The sequence below is a fragment of the Camelina sativa genome, chromosome 13, assembly GCF_000633955.1.
Source record: "Camelina sativa cultivar DH55 chromosome 13, Cs, whole genome shotgun sequence".
Lineage (NCBI taxonomy): Eukaryota > Viridiplantae > Streptophyta > Magnoliopsida > Brassicales > Brassicaceae > Camelina > Camelina sativa.
The window spans coordinates 2439255-2453279 of NC_025697.1; the positions used below are offsets into that span (position 1 = coordinate 2439255).

Here is a 14025-nt window from a genome sequence, read left to right on the forward strand (position 1 = left end):
TCTCTGTCTCTCTCTGCCTCACTCTGTCAAAATCAAATTCGTTTATCAAAACAGAGCACAAAACCAATTCTTCTCCCTTCGGAGAGAAAACAAATGAACGAGAAAGTTTCGATTTTTTGGGGTCCCCCTACCCAAACACACAAACAACGCAGAGGTTGGCACGTGTAATGAAAGACGGAGAAAAATACGTCCCATTTGAAGGAACGTATCTTTGATAATTGTCTCATTTCTATTTAAATTTTAATTTTTTTTACTGAAAGACGCATCAAATACACGCGGATGCACATGCTCTTAATGACAAGAACTTTCAAGCCCTATAGATTAAATCATATACAGTATATAAGTAGATGGGCATTGCACTGAGAGGCAGAGTATTTTTTGACTGTAGCAGAATATATTTTCTATGTTTTACTTTTACCTAGTTTGTGTGATTGTTTCTTTCACTTGGGCAAAATAGTTTAGAATATAATGCAAAGGCAGAGTATTTATTTTACCTTGGCAGAAAATATTAGAAAAAAATAGCATGTGAGGTCTCTGGATTTGAATAATAACTTTATGAATAGTTTGTTTAATAAACTTAAGTGCTCATAAAGCTAATGAATTTCCATCTTTAGCCGACAACTAGTTTATGTTGTATATTACGTATACGTTTAGCTCGGAATATTCTCTATACTCTTACTAATGGCCAAAATATATTATCGTATCACGTATGCGATTTATCTGGTGAAATAGAAAAAGAAATTGAATTATTCAAATAAATGTACACATTAGGCAGAAGATGAACTAAAAACATAATTATAGAATTAAAAAATATTCAAAAGAAAAGGATCGTTTTGTCATTTTCTTGAGATACAGAGCCCTATCCTTCTTTTTCCATTAAACCAAAATGTACAAAGACAAGTGGGGATGATGGGGTTTGGTACAGACGCGGTTAGCAGTTACCCACGTGGTTTATCCACTTCACACATTAACCTCCCCTACAAAATAATGTTATCAAAACGACCCCAATACTTTTTTTTATTTTTTGTCTTCTTTCCGACCTTTTCCTTTGGATGTTAAAAAGGTAAAAAACTTCAATTTCCGCTGTACACTGCTTTACTTTTACCAAAAAATAAACTCCCCCATAATGTTATCCTTTACGTAGCAACCTCCGAACCCGGTACATAACTGAGCCGGTCCACTTCATCCCAAACCAGTTTTGATGTTATCTCATCGAACTCCGGTTCGTATTCCTACATAACATTTTAGTGTACTAAAATGAGTCTAACAAATCACGAATTCGATGTCACTTCTATCAGAATGTAGTAAAATCATTCATACCTCGAGTTGTCGAACCAACTCTTTAGCGTTTGGTGCAGAGACGATGATTCTACGAGCCATTGGGGATATAAATCCTTCGTCCACAGCCTTATCTATAAACGTTAACAGCGAGTTGTAGTAACCATCCACGTTAAGAAGACCCACCTGTCAATTAATAATTGACCAAAAAATAATGTTAGACACCAAATATTTTTTAATGGTACTACTAGTATAAAAGAAAGATTACGACATCGGAAGCTTCCGGTCTCACAATCAGGGGTTATGTAGTCGTACGTCGTGACAACACATCCATTTTTATATTCATCCAAATATCATATTACATGCTTATAGAATGTGTACGATTAAATTTAAAACCTTTAAATGGGAATAGTACAAACTAAAAAAAGTTAAAGAGGTATAAAGAATCTCAGAAGGCATCTGATTCCATGTGATTATTACGACGTACCATATGCAACCATTTGTTGTATCTTTATACAGTCAAATTAAACCGAACATTATATATATAAAAACAGTCGAAGGTTTTTAATAAGAGAATAATTCAACACGCATATTCCGGTCGTAACTCATAACAATAATGCAAAAGCTCATATCATCATAATTATATATAATTCGTAAAAGTTAATTTTAATTTCCCTGATTACGTACCGGCTTACGGTGGATTCCGAGTTGAGCCCATGTAATGACTTCCAGCAACTCTTCCAACGTACCATACCCACCTAACAGTTTACGAAAAAGAAAATTGATTTCAACATATTTTAGACTTAACACAAATTCTATAATCGAATTGATTTTTTTATTAGTACTGAACAAAACTTGGGACTACATACCAGGTAGGGCAATGAAGGCGTCAGCTTGACGAGCCATTTCAGCTTTCCTTTGATGCATATCAGCGACGGCTTTCACTTCTCCGATGGTCTCACCGGTTATCTACAAATTGATACCACCACTTTTTTAGATATTTCTCTCTATTGCCGCCTCTAAAATGTGAACACCGCAAAATATTTTATTTATTATATATTGCATGGTCTTTTTTATATTGTAGATTTTACATATAAATATATTAGTTTGGTCAAGGAGATGTATCGTGAAGGAAACCAAAAAACGCTCCAAGTCTCAATCATTCCTTTTTTGGTCCTACCACTATTTTATGTAGATCATTACAAAGCAATTTCTATCTCAATAATACTATATATAATACCAAGTCCAACAAAAAGAAGAGATTCATTCAATAGAGCTTTATTTGGTACATACCTCTCTTGGCATCAAGGTTTTTGGAATAACCCTACAATAAATAAAAGAATATACCGGTTAATAACAATGCATACCGAAACCGGTTTAGATGTCCATCTACAATTAATTAATATAGTTGACCATTTTGGTATAGATAATTGAAACGGGATTCTCTCATAGCACAAACAAAACACACACATACGAGAGAACTAGTTGTAGCTTAATTTTAGTAAATAATTTAAAAGGCAAAGAGCCACTTTTTGGACAAAGGAAACATGCACAGATCCTTTTTTGTCGTTGTTATGTTGCTTCTCTAATTAGAATCAACTATCTCTTCACATAACCAAAGATTAATCAATTATCAAATTCCATGCGACAAATTTCATGCATGTAGATAGTCATAATCAACGGTCAAATGTTTAAAACACAATGATGAGTAATGGTTTACTTGGAACTAGCAAATGCATCATATACTAGAGAGAGAGAACAAACCCTAGAACATGGCGACCACCATGATGAACAGCCTGAGAGACGAGACCCATAAGCCCCACGCTACCACCTCCGTATACCAAATCAATCCTTCTCTCCACCTTCAACCACATTCACACCATCAGTTTCTTTAATTATTATTATTATAATATATATGCATTATTTATGATGATAACAGAGTTTTCATGATGAAAGACGAACACGTGTCACAAACCCAAACCCACAATCGTCCCCAAAAAGAAGCAACCACATCAAATATCAAATCTCAATTAAGAAAAAAGGAAAAAATAGCTCATCATCATCAATCCTAATCTCAATGGTCACCATCCTATTAATACTATTATTATTACCTACAGATCAATCTCACAAATACTACTACTACTATTTAGTTCTACAAAGTAGGGGTTCTAATTATTAGTATTAATTTTTAAAATATTTTGTGTTGTTGAAGAAGTACACCCCACAACACACGCTTTGTACATAGAGTCATTATTCTTCCAACGAACATTTTTTGGTTTTTATTGTCTCCCTCGAGGCAATAGAAAAAACTGTCATTATTATTTATCTTCCCCGTAAACAAAATCATTGGTTATACTTGGAAACTTAAGTTATAGGTTTAAGAAAAATCATAGGAAACCTCAGAGATCCAGAGTAATGGAAAAACAAGATATATGTGTGTAATAATGTAAAACTTACTAAAAATAAAAAATAAAAAAAAATCTTTAAAGAAGAGATCATGCAAGAGTGCTGCTCGAGTGACAGGCGGGTTACAGCTAAGCATAGTAGAAGCTACTATTGTGTCACCTCTCTCTCATGCCAATAACACAACAATAAACCATAGCACAAATTCGATTTCTCAAAAAAAAATTGAAAATCAGCATCCACACGTTTGGTAGATTCATCATTGTTCGTTGCAACACACAATCAAAACCCCATATAGCCAATGTTTCAAAGAAAGATTCTCAGTTCATATTTCAAATCAAATCTTCATCTTTTGAGTTCATATTAAATACCATCATATAGTTTTAAATCAATCAGTCTTTTTAGCAAACAACTAGTAAGAAGAAAAAGAAAAAGAAAAAGAGAGAGATATCTTAAAAGCTAAGTACTTACCAACAATACAAGAAGATGATTAAGAGTGTATCTTTGTGTTGAGTTGTGGATATGAATGTACATATAAACTATAAAATATACATATATGTGTGTGAGTGAGTAGAGAAAAAGTTGAAGATAGAACGTACCAACTCGTTACCCAATTGGATGGCAGCTTCTTGGTATGAAGGTTTTTTGCCGGAACTGCTTCCACAGAAGACACAGATCCTCTTGAATCTCGATTTTGTCTCTTCCATCCCTCTCTTTCTTTCTCTTTCTTTGTCTCTCTCTCTAGCTTAAAAGTTAAATTCTATGATTATTATGATGAATGAGACCACACTTCGGAATTGTGTTTAGTAGTATTTATATATATAGAGGAGAAGAAGGAGACTATAAATGCGATTCCCATGCCCTTCCCCTGTTATTAAATATTATTCTCCTAATGTTTCTAATTTTCTATTTTATTTTGTGTTCACTTCTTGCGAAGAATTAAACCTATCTTTTGGAGTACTATTATTTTAATTTGTAGTTTGAATATTCCAGTAGAAACTCTAAAACACGGCTTAAAAATACTTATATCTTATATATCCAGCTACTGTGTATATACCATTTTTTATTATAGTATGGTTATTACAACTTCCTTACATTTTAGTATAGTATTGTTTTATAATAGATATGTTTTGAAAAGTCATTTTGTGTCTGTATACGGCCGTGATTTATAATATGATCTCTAGATTTATTTTATTCATTTTTGTGTGGAAGGATTATATAAGATCTATCACAGGTTGGAAGATCTGTTCAGATTTTATATCTGATTAGTTCAATGCAACCAGATTCGTGGATCATGTTTTAATTTGAACATTTCATTTTTCTCAAACTAAGTAATGTCCATCTCACCAAAAACTATGTATTTTGTTGGATACTGAATGAAATCGGTCTGATCCATTTTTGATATCTAAATCTAAGTGTACAGAACCACTCGTGTACTGGTCTTCTATTTCATTTGTAGGAACAGCTATATGTCTTAATTTTTTTCTTTGCTAAAAGGAATTTTGAACTTCTAACAAAAATTAGGAAGAAGTAATTTGGACTTTAAATTCAACATTTTCTTTTTAATATGTACACACAGATAAAAACTCTTTGTATCATACATAATTATGATGGTTGCACACTTCCATTCTATATTTTGATTTCATCCATTGCTGTCAAATTAAACTATCACTTCATCCCTATGTTGTATAGAATGTGATCATGTGTGAACCCTTATAAGTTATTAAAAAACTATAAGTTAGAAGAACATCTTTTATATAATTACAACAATGCTAACATAGAAAGTATTCACTTTTTGAGTGATCAACGAATTCTTAGAAAACAGCTAAGATATTGCAATTTGCTCATTTAATATAATCTACATACACGTTGAAGATTTGACAACCACATGAAGAAGAAAGAGGTCAGTTTTCTAATCGATGTTTGGAATATTATATGTATAAGATATTGTAAGTTGTCTCATTGATCTGATTTGGTTTCGATTTGCTTCTTGTTTAACTATATTGGTGTAGAGGAAAGGATAGATAGTCAAATAAGTAAAAATTAACCGTTTTGTTTTGTATTCCTTTCGTTCGCGGTTTTGAAATTTGCATTGCAAAAGAAAATGTTAGGAAACTTTGGAATGATAGACAAACGTCGCAAGACATTTATAGTTTTTTGGTCATCTATAGTATATAGTTTCTTACTTCAATTTATTGGTCACCAGCCGTTTAAGAAAAACAAAATTCATTCTTTGCTGAAACAAATTATAAATTTTGTTTGATTAATGGATTTATTGTTCAAAGTCTGGCGAGGTGTCTCGTATATCACTTATTTAGTTCTTCACGTCATTATCAATTTTCAACCCTCTAAAGCAACAGTACCTCCGCGTATTCACATTTCACACCCACATTTTTTAGATTAATATTATATACTTTTTTAATTTCTTTGTCACACGTATATTACATTTTAAATGTGTGTGTGTTAGTAATATGAACAACAGAATAAAATCATCAAATATTTACAAAACTCCATTTAGTTTGATATTTAGAGCAATCTCTGTAAAGCAAGGGGATATATTTTTAGCGTTGAAGAATATAGTAAACGGCTTGTAGTTGATCTTAATCTATTGATTAATGAACATCCTCCTTTTTCTTTTGATGAACCAAGCAAGTATAGTTTCATAAGTAGAGGCAAAATATATATATATATATATATATAATAATTACTTATTAGTTTGGCATACATATATTTAAAAGAGATGTTGAATATATAACAGTTGTCAGCTGATGTAATCATCCAACAAAACTTGGATGATCCTTACATCGCATCTTTTGACTAAACCTTTTTACATCGCATCAAATTTGGATGATGCTTCTTAGACTTGAAGACCAAAGCAACACAAAACCATTAGAATAGAATAGATTAACAATACAGTTTTAACTTAGAGAAATTAAAAGTGCTTGTTACCTTTCCTAACTTTTCTTTTTGGCCGACAAATGTTTCTGAATATATTTGTAACTGAAAAGTGGAATTGACCAACAACAATATAGACTCGAATATTGGTAAAATCATAGAAGTTTGTTTTCTATGCAAATCCTAGTAAATTTTCACCTTGTCATCCTAACTCAAAATCATAATTAGAATGTAAAGTATCTTCCTAAAGATTCATTATTAAAGACAAGGTATGAAAAAAACCGAGTATCTAAGCTTTTTTTTTTGTCAACATCAGGTATCTAAATTTAGGTGTTTGCATAATTTGTGGAACTTATGTTGGATTTTAATTAGATCACAAATAATGAAATGCCAATATTTATATGTTACTATTAATAAAAAAAGATTGGAAGACCTTAAAAATAAGTATATAGAAGTCGCTTTCGCTAAGATAATCACGATGATCAAGAAGATTGTATGAGCTGTTCGTGTTACATATAAAAATTAGAAAGAAAAACTCATAGCATCTTTGATCACTTAGTATTAAATCTTTGTTAAAGACAAAAATAGATACTTCGTTGTTTTTCTATTATCTTCCCTCTTCTTTCTATTTTTTTCTTTCAGACCATATTTGATGGTAATGTAAGCAAAATAATGATGAGCTGTGTTGTGGACCTTGTGGTATTGTAACGTCCCCTAAAGGCCCATTAATCATTCATATTGGGCCTTGAAGACCCAATTAAGTTACGATACCCTCTAAACGATTCAGCGAGTTTCAGTAGAGTGGCACCGAGTCTTCTTCAACCTTTGGCGAAAAACCCCAACGATCACAGTAATGGAGATTAGGGATGACTACAAATTCCTGAGAATTCAAGACGCTTTCAAGGCATTGCATCTCCATGTTAACCTCATTGGAGTCATCGTCGAGCTAGGTTTCTCCACCGGCTCTGGTAATCTTGAGCTCATGTTTTTGCAGTTTCAATCTAATATACAAAACTTTCCGAAAACTTCCATTTTCATTGATTAATCGAAAAATTTGTTACACAGATTGTTCATGTACGCTCAAAATCGTCGACCCATGGCATTCAGGATCTGGCCTTCCCGTTAAATTCGTCGCTCGTACCACTCAAACGCTTCCTCGTGTTGAATCAATTGGGGATATAATCTTGCTTTCACGTGTAAAGGTTGGTCCATACACCATTCTATTTCAGATATTGATTGACACTTTTCTTCTGGGTTTTTGATTTTGATTTCTTAAACGCAGATTGTGCTGATTAACCGGAAAATCACAGCTCTCTGTAATGAAACATCTTCTTCTTCTACGTTTGCGCTGTTTAATGGGAAACATGGCGTTGGTTTTGTACCATACCAGTCGTTACCAAAATTTCTGATTAGGGAACAGGATAAGAGCTTCTTATCTAATCTGAGAGAATGGTTGATTACTTACAAGTTCGAAGATGGTAATTAATGATATAATCACATTGCTGGTTAAATCTTCATATGCAAATAGTTTCTTTGTATTTGATCTCAAATGGGTTCTGTGTATTTGGTAAGGTTCGGTTGTTCTAAGGTTTGTTTTGTTTTATGATAGGGTCATGCTGTTTCACACCCTTGAAAGATATCAAAGAAGGGGAATGTTCAAACCTATCTTGCCTGGTAGGTTGATCTTTCTTAAAAAGAGTTTATTTTGGTTTTTATCTTTCTATTTATGGAACGGGAAGTGTTTTAAAGTGTATTGTGATCTGTTATCTCTTTGACTTTGTTTCTCATTCTTTGTTTCTTATTGAAGATTGTTCACATTTCCAAGGTCTATAAAGATAAGTGGTACATTTATGTTTGGGATGGAACTGAGCTGCCACCGTGCAACATCTTGGTAAAGTAAGTATATTGTTTCCTCATCTGAATACAAACGAGTATCAAAAAGTTTCTCTTATGCGTCTTATATTCATTTTCTAGCTTCTGTTCTCGTCTCACTCTTGACTTTGGCTTACAATTTGACGTCATAACAGGTCAGAAAGGCTTCCTTTATGTGTTGAACCCGANCTTGAGCTCATGTTTTTGCAGTTTCAATCTAATATACAAAACTTTCCGAAAACTTCCATTTTCATTGATTAATCGAAAAATTTGTTACACAGATTGTTCATGTACGCTCAAAATCGTCGACCCATGGCATTCAGGATCTGGCCTTCCCGTTAAATTCGTCGCTCGTACCACTCAAACGCTTCCTCGTGTTGAATCAATTGGGGATATAATCTTGCTTTCACGTGTAAAGGTTGGTCCATACACCATTCTATTTCAGATATTGATTGACACTTTTCTTCTGGGTTTTTGATTTTGATTTCTTAAACGCAGATTGTGCTGATTAACCGGAAAATCACAGCTCTCTGTAATGAAACATCTTCTTCTTCTACGTTTGCGCTGTTTAATGGGAAACATGGCGTTGGTTTTGTACCATACCAGTCGTTACCAAAATTTCTGATTAGGGAACAGGATAAGAGCTTCTTATCTAATCTGAGAGAATGGTTGATTACTTACAAGTTCGAAGATGGTAATTAATGATATAATCACATTGCTGGTTAAATCTTCATATGCAAATAGTTTCTTTGTATTTGATCTCAAATGGGTTCTGTGTATTTGGTAAGGTTCGGTTGTTCTAAGGTTTGTTTTGTTTTATGATAGGGTCATGCTGTTTCACACCCTTGAAAGATATCAAAGAAGGGGAATGTTCAAACCTATCTTGCCTGGTAGGTTGATCTTTCTTAAAAAGAGTTTATTTTGGTTTTTATCTTTCTATTTATGGAACGGGAAGTGTTTTAAAGTGTATTGTGATCTGTTATCTCTTTGACTTTGTTTCTCATTCTTTGTTTCTTATTGAAGATTGTTCACATTTCCAAGGTCTATAAAGATAAGTGGTACATTTATGTTTGGGATGGAACTGAGCTGCCACCGTGCAACATCTTGGTAAAGTAAGTATATTGTTTCCTCATCTGAATACAAACGAGTATCAAAAAGTTTCTCTTATGCGTCTTATATTCATTTTCTAGCTTCTGTTCTCGTCTCACTCTTGACTTTGGCTTACAATTTGACGTCATAACAGGTCAGAAAGGCTTCCTTTATGTGTTGAACCCGATATGTTGCCTACATACATATTACGTAAGTTTCCTACTTTTGGTTCCGTTTTGAGGATCATAGTAGATAGAGTTAGTGAGAAACAGGCCATTCACTGTCTCCAACCTGGTCAGCACGTGAAGTTTCTGAACATTTTCTTTCAAGTAAATATGGGATTATGGAACGCCACTTTTACTCCCTCTACAAAGATGCAATACACAGTGAGCAGAGAGATGCAAGCCTTTAGTCCTCAAAGGTTTTCTTCTGACGCTTTTTCTTATCCTGTGAGTTGGTGTTATGCTTCGTCCGTTTGTTCTTCAGCTTAAAACACACGTTTTTTTTTACAAATTCAGCATGAGAGGAGAGAAGTTTTCATCTAGATGGAACCCCATCACACGTTGTATTAGTCGTTCACATTCAGGAATCACAGGTAATAATAACCAACTCATAGTTTTGAATTGTAGAAATTTTACAAAACGCTGACAGTTTTGGTAATATAAGTACTAATGGTTTAATCCTTTTCAGGGGTTGCCCATGAGGACGCTCCTTTTGTTTCTCTGATGGACATCCTCACCTATCACAATGTAATGTGTGCCAAAAGCTTAGATTTGTCCCAAGTTGTAGAACAATGTGTGTAATGAAAACCCTCTTGAATTGATGTATAGTTATGCTTATGCAGGTGACCGCTAAATTCAGATGTATTGTTCGATTCATACAAGTGTATCCCCAAGATATCAGAAAACTCCGCGATTCCAACGGAAAGATCAAATTGCTAGCGATATTGGAAGATGCAACTGCCAGGATCCACGCTTCTCTATATGCTGATGAAGGGGTAAAACAACTAATGATTGTTGAGTTCATGGAGGATTTGATTGTCCAATATTTTATATCTGCAAATTCTATTGACAGGAGAAGTTTTTCGGGTGTGACCAATCGGATGAAGAGGCTATAGTCAAGAAGATGAATAGATTGTTGGGAGGTGAGGAGATGGAGCAAGTGCCAAGAAATCCTCCATGGGTGCAATGTTGCTTGGTCTCGTTCTACAAACACAAAATGGATCAATGGGGAAGCAGAAGATTCCGGATTTTTGATACATGGATCAATGCTTCATGAGGCACAATAAATCAATGACAGATCATAATGTTTAATTGTGGTGATAGAGTTATTAACATTAACAAAATGTAGGATACTTATGTTTAACACCCATTCCAAGGTAATTTTAAAAGAAATTAAAATGTAATATAAAAAAGTAATTTATTTATTTACATGGAACAATACAATAGAACATAAAACAAATATATACCTCTCGAACGATATAACAGAAAAGTCCCATGTATCACAAATAAATAATGAAGCAAAACACAATCTAAACCTCAAAAATAAGAATCAAATAAATATAAAAGTGTATATGATGAAATCGAAGACTATAAAACCATTGACTTTTGACTACCATCAAAAGTCAACATCACACTTGGTCCGCTGAAACTGAAACCCGCTGGTCGTAGAGTTACTGAGAGGAACCTTGAGTTCGCACTTGATGTTCGGCTTGAACCTCCAAGACTTGATCAACCCAAACTTAAACCTAACCCTCAGTCTAAGCTTCGTATCGATCCTATAGATCTTAGAATTCACATCCTCGTCCAGATCCTTCCTGTCTTCGCCGTCAAGCAACACCAACTGCTGTCCTCCGAGTTTAGTTCCAACCACTGTCGTGTTCTTATGACCCTGGTAAAACGGCGAGATGTTACTGGACCCAAACCGCTGATCACCGTAGAGTCCTCTGACCTCGATCTGGTCATAGTAAACACCGATCCGTCGGTTAGGGTTACGGATAGTGAAGTTGAGTTCGAGATTGTATCGGATGTTGTTTGTGGCTGGGTCGAGTGTGAACTCGGTGAGCTTAGCATCGGTGACGTGGAACTTAATACCGTTGGGTCTGAATATGAGCCAGATGATCAAAGCAGCTATGCCTAACAAGACGGCTATGGCTATGAGGATGTTGAAGATGACGCTCAAGATACAGCAGCCGCAGCAGCCAAGACAGTCACCTAAACAACCGCATCCGCCGCCGCGTCTGCCGTGGCTGTGAGAGACTTTCTTCGGCGGAGGAATCGATGGTCCGTAATACGCACCGTTTAAGTCTGACATGATTAAAAATGCCTCTGAGAATAAAGATTTGAAAAGAAAAGTTTTTAGGTTGGTATGATATTGAAAAAGTAATAATATGATTTAGTGAAGAAGAAGAAGAAGCAGAGGACATATATATATATATATATATACACCGTAGAGATAACGTGTATTAGATAACACGATTTAGCTTGACGCGGTTTTGTGTTTTTTAAAAGTCAATGGTGACGCGCGGACCGTTTTAATCAAGAGGTTACTTGCGAGATGCGACACCGTTATTAGATATTTATGATTTTTAACAGTTTAATTAACATTTAAGATGGTTTCTCATATTTTTTACATTTAATATGTTTATAATTAACAGTTTTTTTCTCCCTTGCAGTCTATAGATTAATTGGTGATTGATGAGATTAATTGGAGGATCGGATACAAAGATATCTATATATATTTTGTCTATATAATATATGTACTTGTGGGAATGTGATGATCTTTAGTGCGGTGGTTGGTTTGTGAATTGGGTAAAGAGAGTTACATTTACAATGTAATACTTCCTGTAAGCTTCGGAGAAACTTCCTCAATAGCGACTGCGATAAGATAAGCCACGCCATTGTTTTCGAATCTTGACGAAAGACTTTTTGAGGAAAAACTTCTAAAATGGGGAATTTTTTTTATAAGTCTATACTATATATACGAAAGTTGTAACATTATTTACAAGCCAGTCCCGGTCCAGGATATATTACAATTATATGTATTATTAACATAACTTTGATCTATTTGTTTGCAAGTTGAAACTAATTAAAGTGCAGATCATATCACAATTATATGTATAAAACTTTGATTTTGGGGGAGAAATAAGAATCGAACTTTGTTTTCGGGGATATCTATATCGTAGTCAAAGGTCGAGTTCTATCTGGCTAGATATGATAGTTCTCGGGGGAAAATAGCTTGTTTCCCGGGGTTTCCATATGTTTATTTTTATAAATACAAGAACAGATCTACTGCTAAAAGTTATTTTGATCAATTAGTGAAAATTAATGTTTAATTTGAAAGATTTCTCAACTTCAAAGAAAACTGAACATTGCAAAGACTTTTTGTTTTGTTTTGGTTATTAACATTGCGAAGACTTGGTTTTAATGCTAAAAGCAAGGAAAGCTAAGGGAGGTTTAGTGTTGGCATGATGTGACCTGTAGTTGTATACAAAGATTAGGTGAAGACATGCTTTCAAATGTTACATCTTTCTTAAATGAGAAAGGTCAATCAGATTTAATAAAAGAATTACTATTAAACTAGCTAGATCGCAACTGAACAATTCATATATAATTATAAATACTGTAATATCTAAAGTATTCTTATAATATGAGATGTGATGTTTTTTTTAATTCAGGTAGTCGTTAAAGTTTAGGAAATTTGTATCTCTTTAAAACTATATTTTATTGTCTTATCTTTAAAGAAAAACCTGGTGAACTAGAGTTTAATCCGGTGTTTAGTGTGTCGTAATCAAACATTAAAATAAATAGACAAAACAGAAAGTTGTATCATGATTCATGATTCATTTTAGTTAAGTTATCTTTTGGTTATGAGGATGAATGTTTAGTGAACGTAAATGTATATTTGTTCATTTTTCGGTTCCCATTATATCGTCATACCTAATGTAGAATTAGTAATAGTAAGGGATTAAAAATCAAATCCACCTAAATTTAAAAATCACACACATGAAAAGGATTTTGAAAAACTAGCAAAAGCTACAGAGGAGTTTTTGCCAAAAAAAAGAAAAAAAACCTACAGAGGAGTTTTAATCTTAACATACAAAAAATCTAAGTGACATAATATTTTCTGTTGATGAACAAATTCATCAACTACTACGAATCTTATGTATAAACAGTTACACGCTTAGTAAAATGTATTAACATGACTTAAAACGACAAAAAGGGAAGTTTTTGTAGATAGCTGTGTATTTTTGTCATCTGCTTTTCTTACGGTATAACTTCGGTTCCAAACTTTGTAAATTCATGGACTCATGGGCGTAAAGGATCAATTACCTAGATTTTCAATTAAAATATATATGTTCATACAAGTTTTATAAATTCGGCAGCGTGTACTATGAAACCAAACACGTGGGAGAGTTAGTAGATTACAATGGGACTAAGATTTGTTTATTTTTGTTTTTGGTTGAAAAATGCATAATAACAAAAATAA

The 14025-nt window shown here is 33.6% G+C and overlaps 3 protein-coding genes across 3 annotated transcripts; 1 reads left to right on the forward strand and 2 right to left on the reverse strand.

Moving 5' to 3' along the window:
- Positions 812-4612, reverse strand: LOC104734637 (cytokinin riboside 5'-monophosphate phosphoribohydrolase LOG7). The gene is made up of 7 exons (XM_010454253.2): positions 4281-4612; positions 3043-3140; positions 2572-2602; positions 2148-2247; positions 1966-2036; positions 1321-1464; positions 812-1232 (listed from the first exon to the last, which is right to left on the reverse strand). The coding sequence occupies exons 1-7, from the start codon at positions 4386-4388 to the stop codon at positions 1137-1139; spliced, it is 648 nt and encodes a 215-aa protein (XP_010452555.1). The 5' UTR covers positions 4389-4612; the 3' UTR covers positions 812-1136.
- Positions 7341-10858, forward strand: LOC104734639 (protection of telomeres protein 1b). The gene is made up of 10 exons (XM_010454255.2): positions 7341-7544; positions 7642-7778; positions 7859-8054; positions 8186-8250; positions 8384-8472; positions 9692-9958; positions 10056-10132; positions 10228-10286; positions 10382-10534; positions 10612-10858. The coding sequence occupies exons 1-10, from the start codon at positions 7430-7432 to the stop codon at positions 10813-10815; spliced, it is 1362 nt and encodes a 453-aa protein (XP_010452557.1). The 5' UTR covers positions 7341-7429; the 3' UTR covers positions 10816-10858.
- On the reverse strand, positions 10938-11951 carry LOC104734638 (NDR1/HIN1-Like protein 3). The gene has a single exon (XM_010454254.2). The coding sequence runs from the start codon at positions 11848-11850 to the stop codon at positions 11155-11157; it is 696 nt and encodes a 231-aa protein (XP_010452556.1). The 5' UTR covers positions 11851-11951; the 3' UTR covers positions 10938-11154.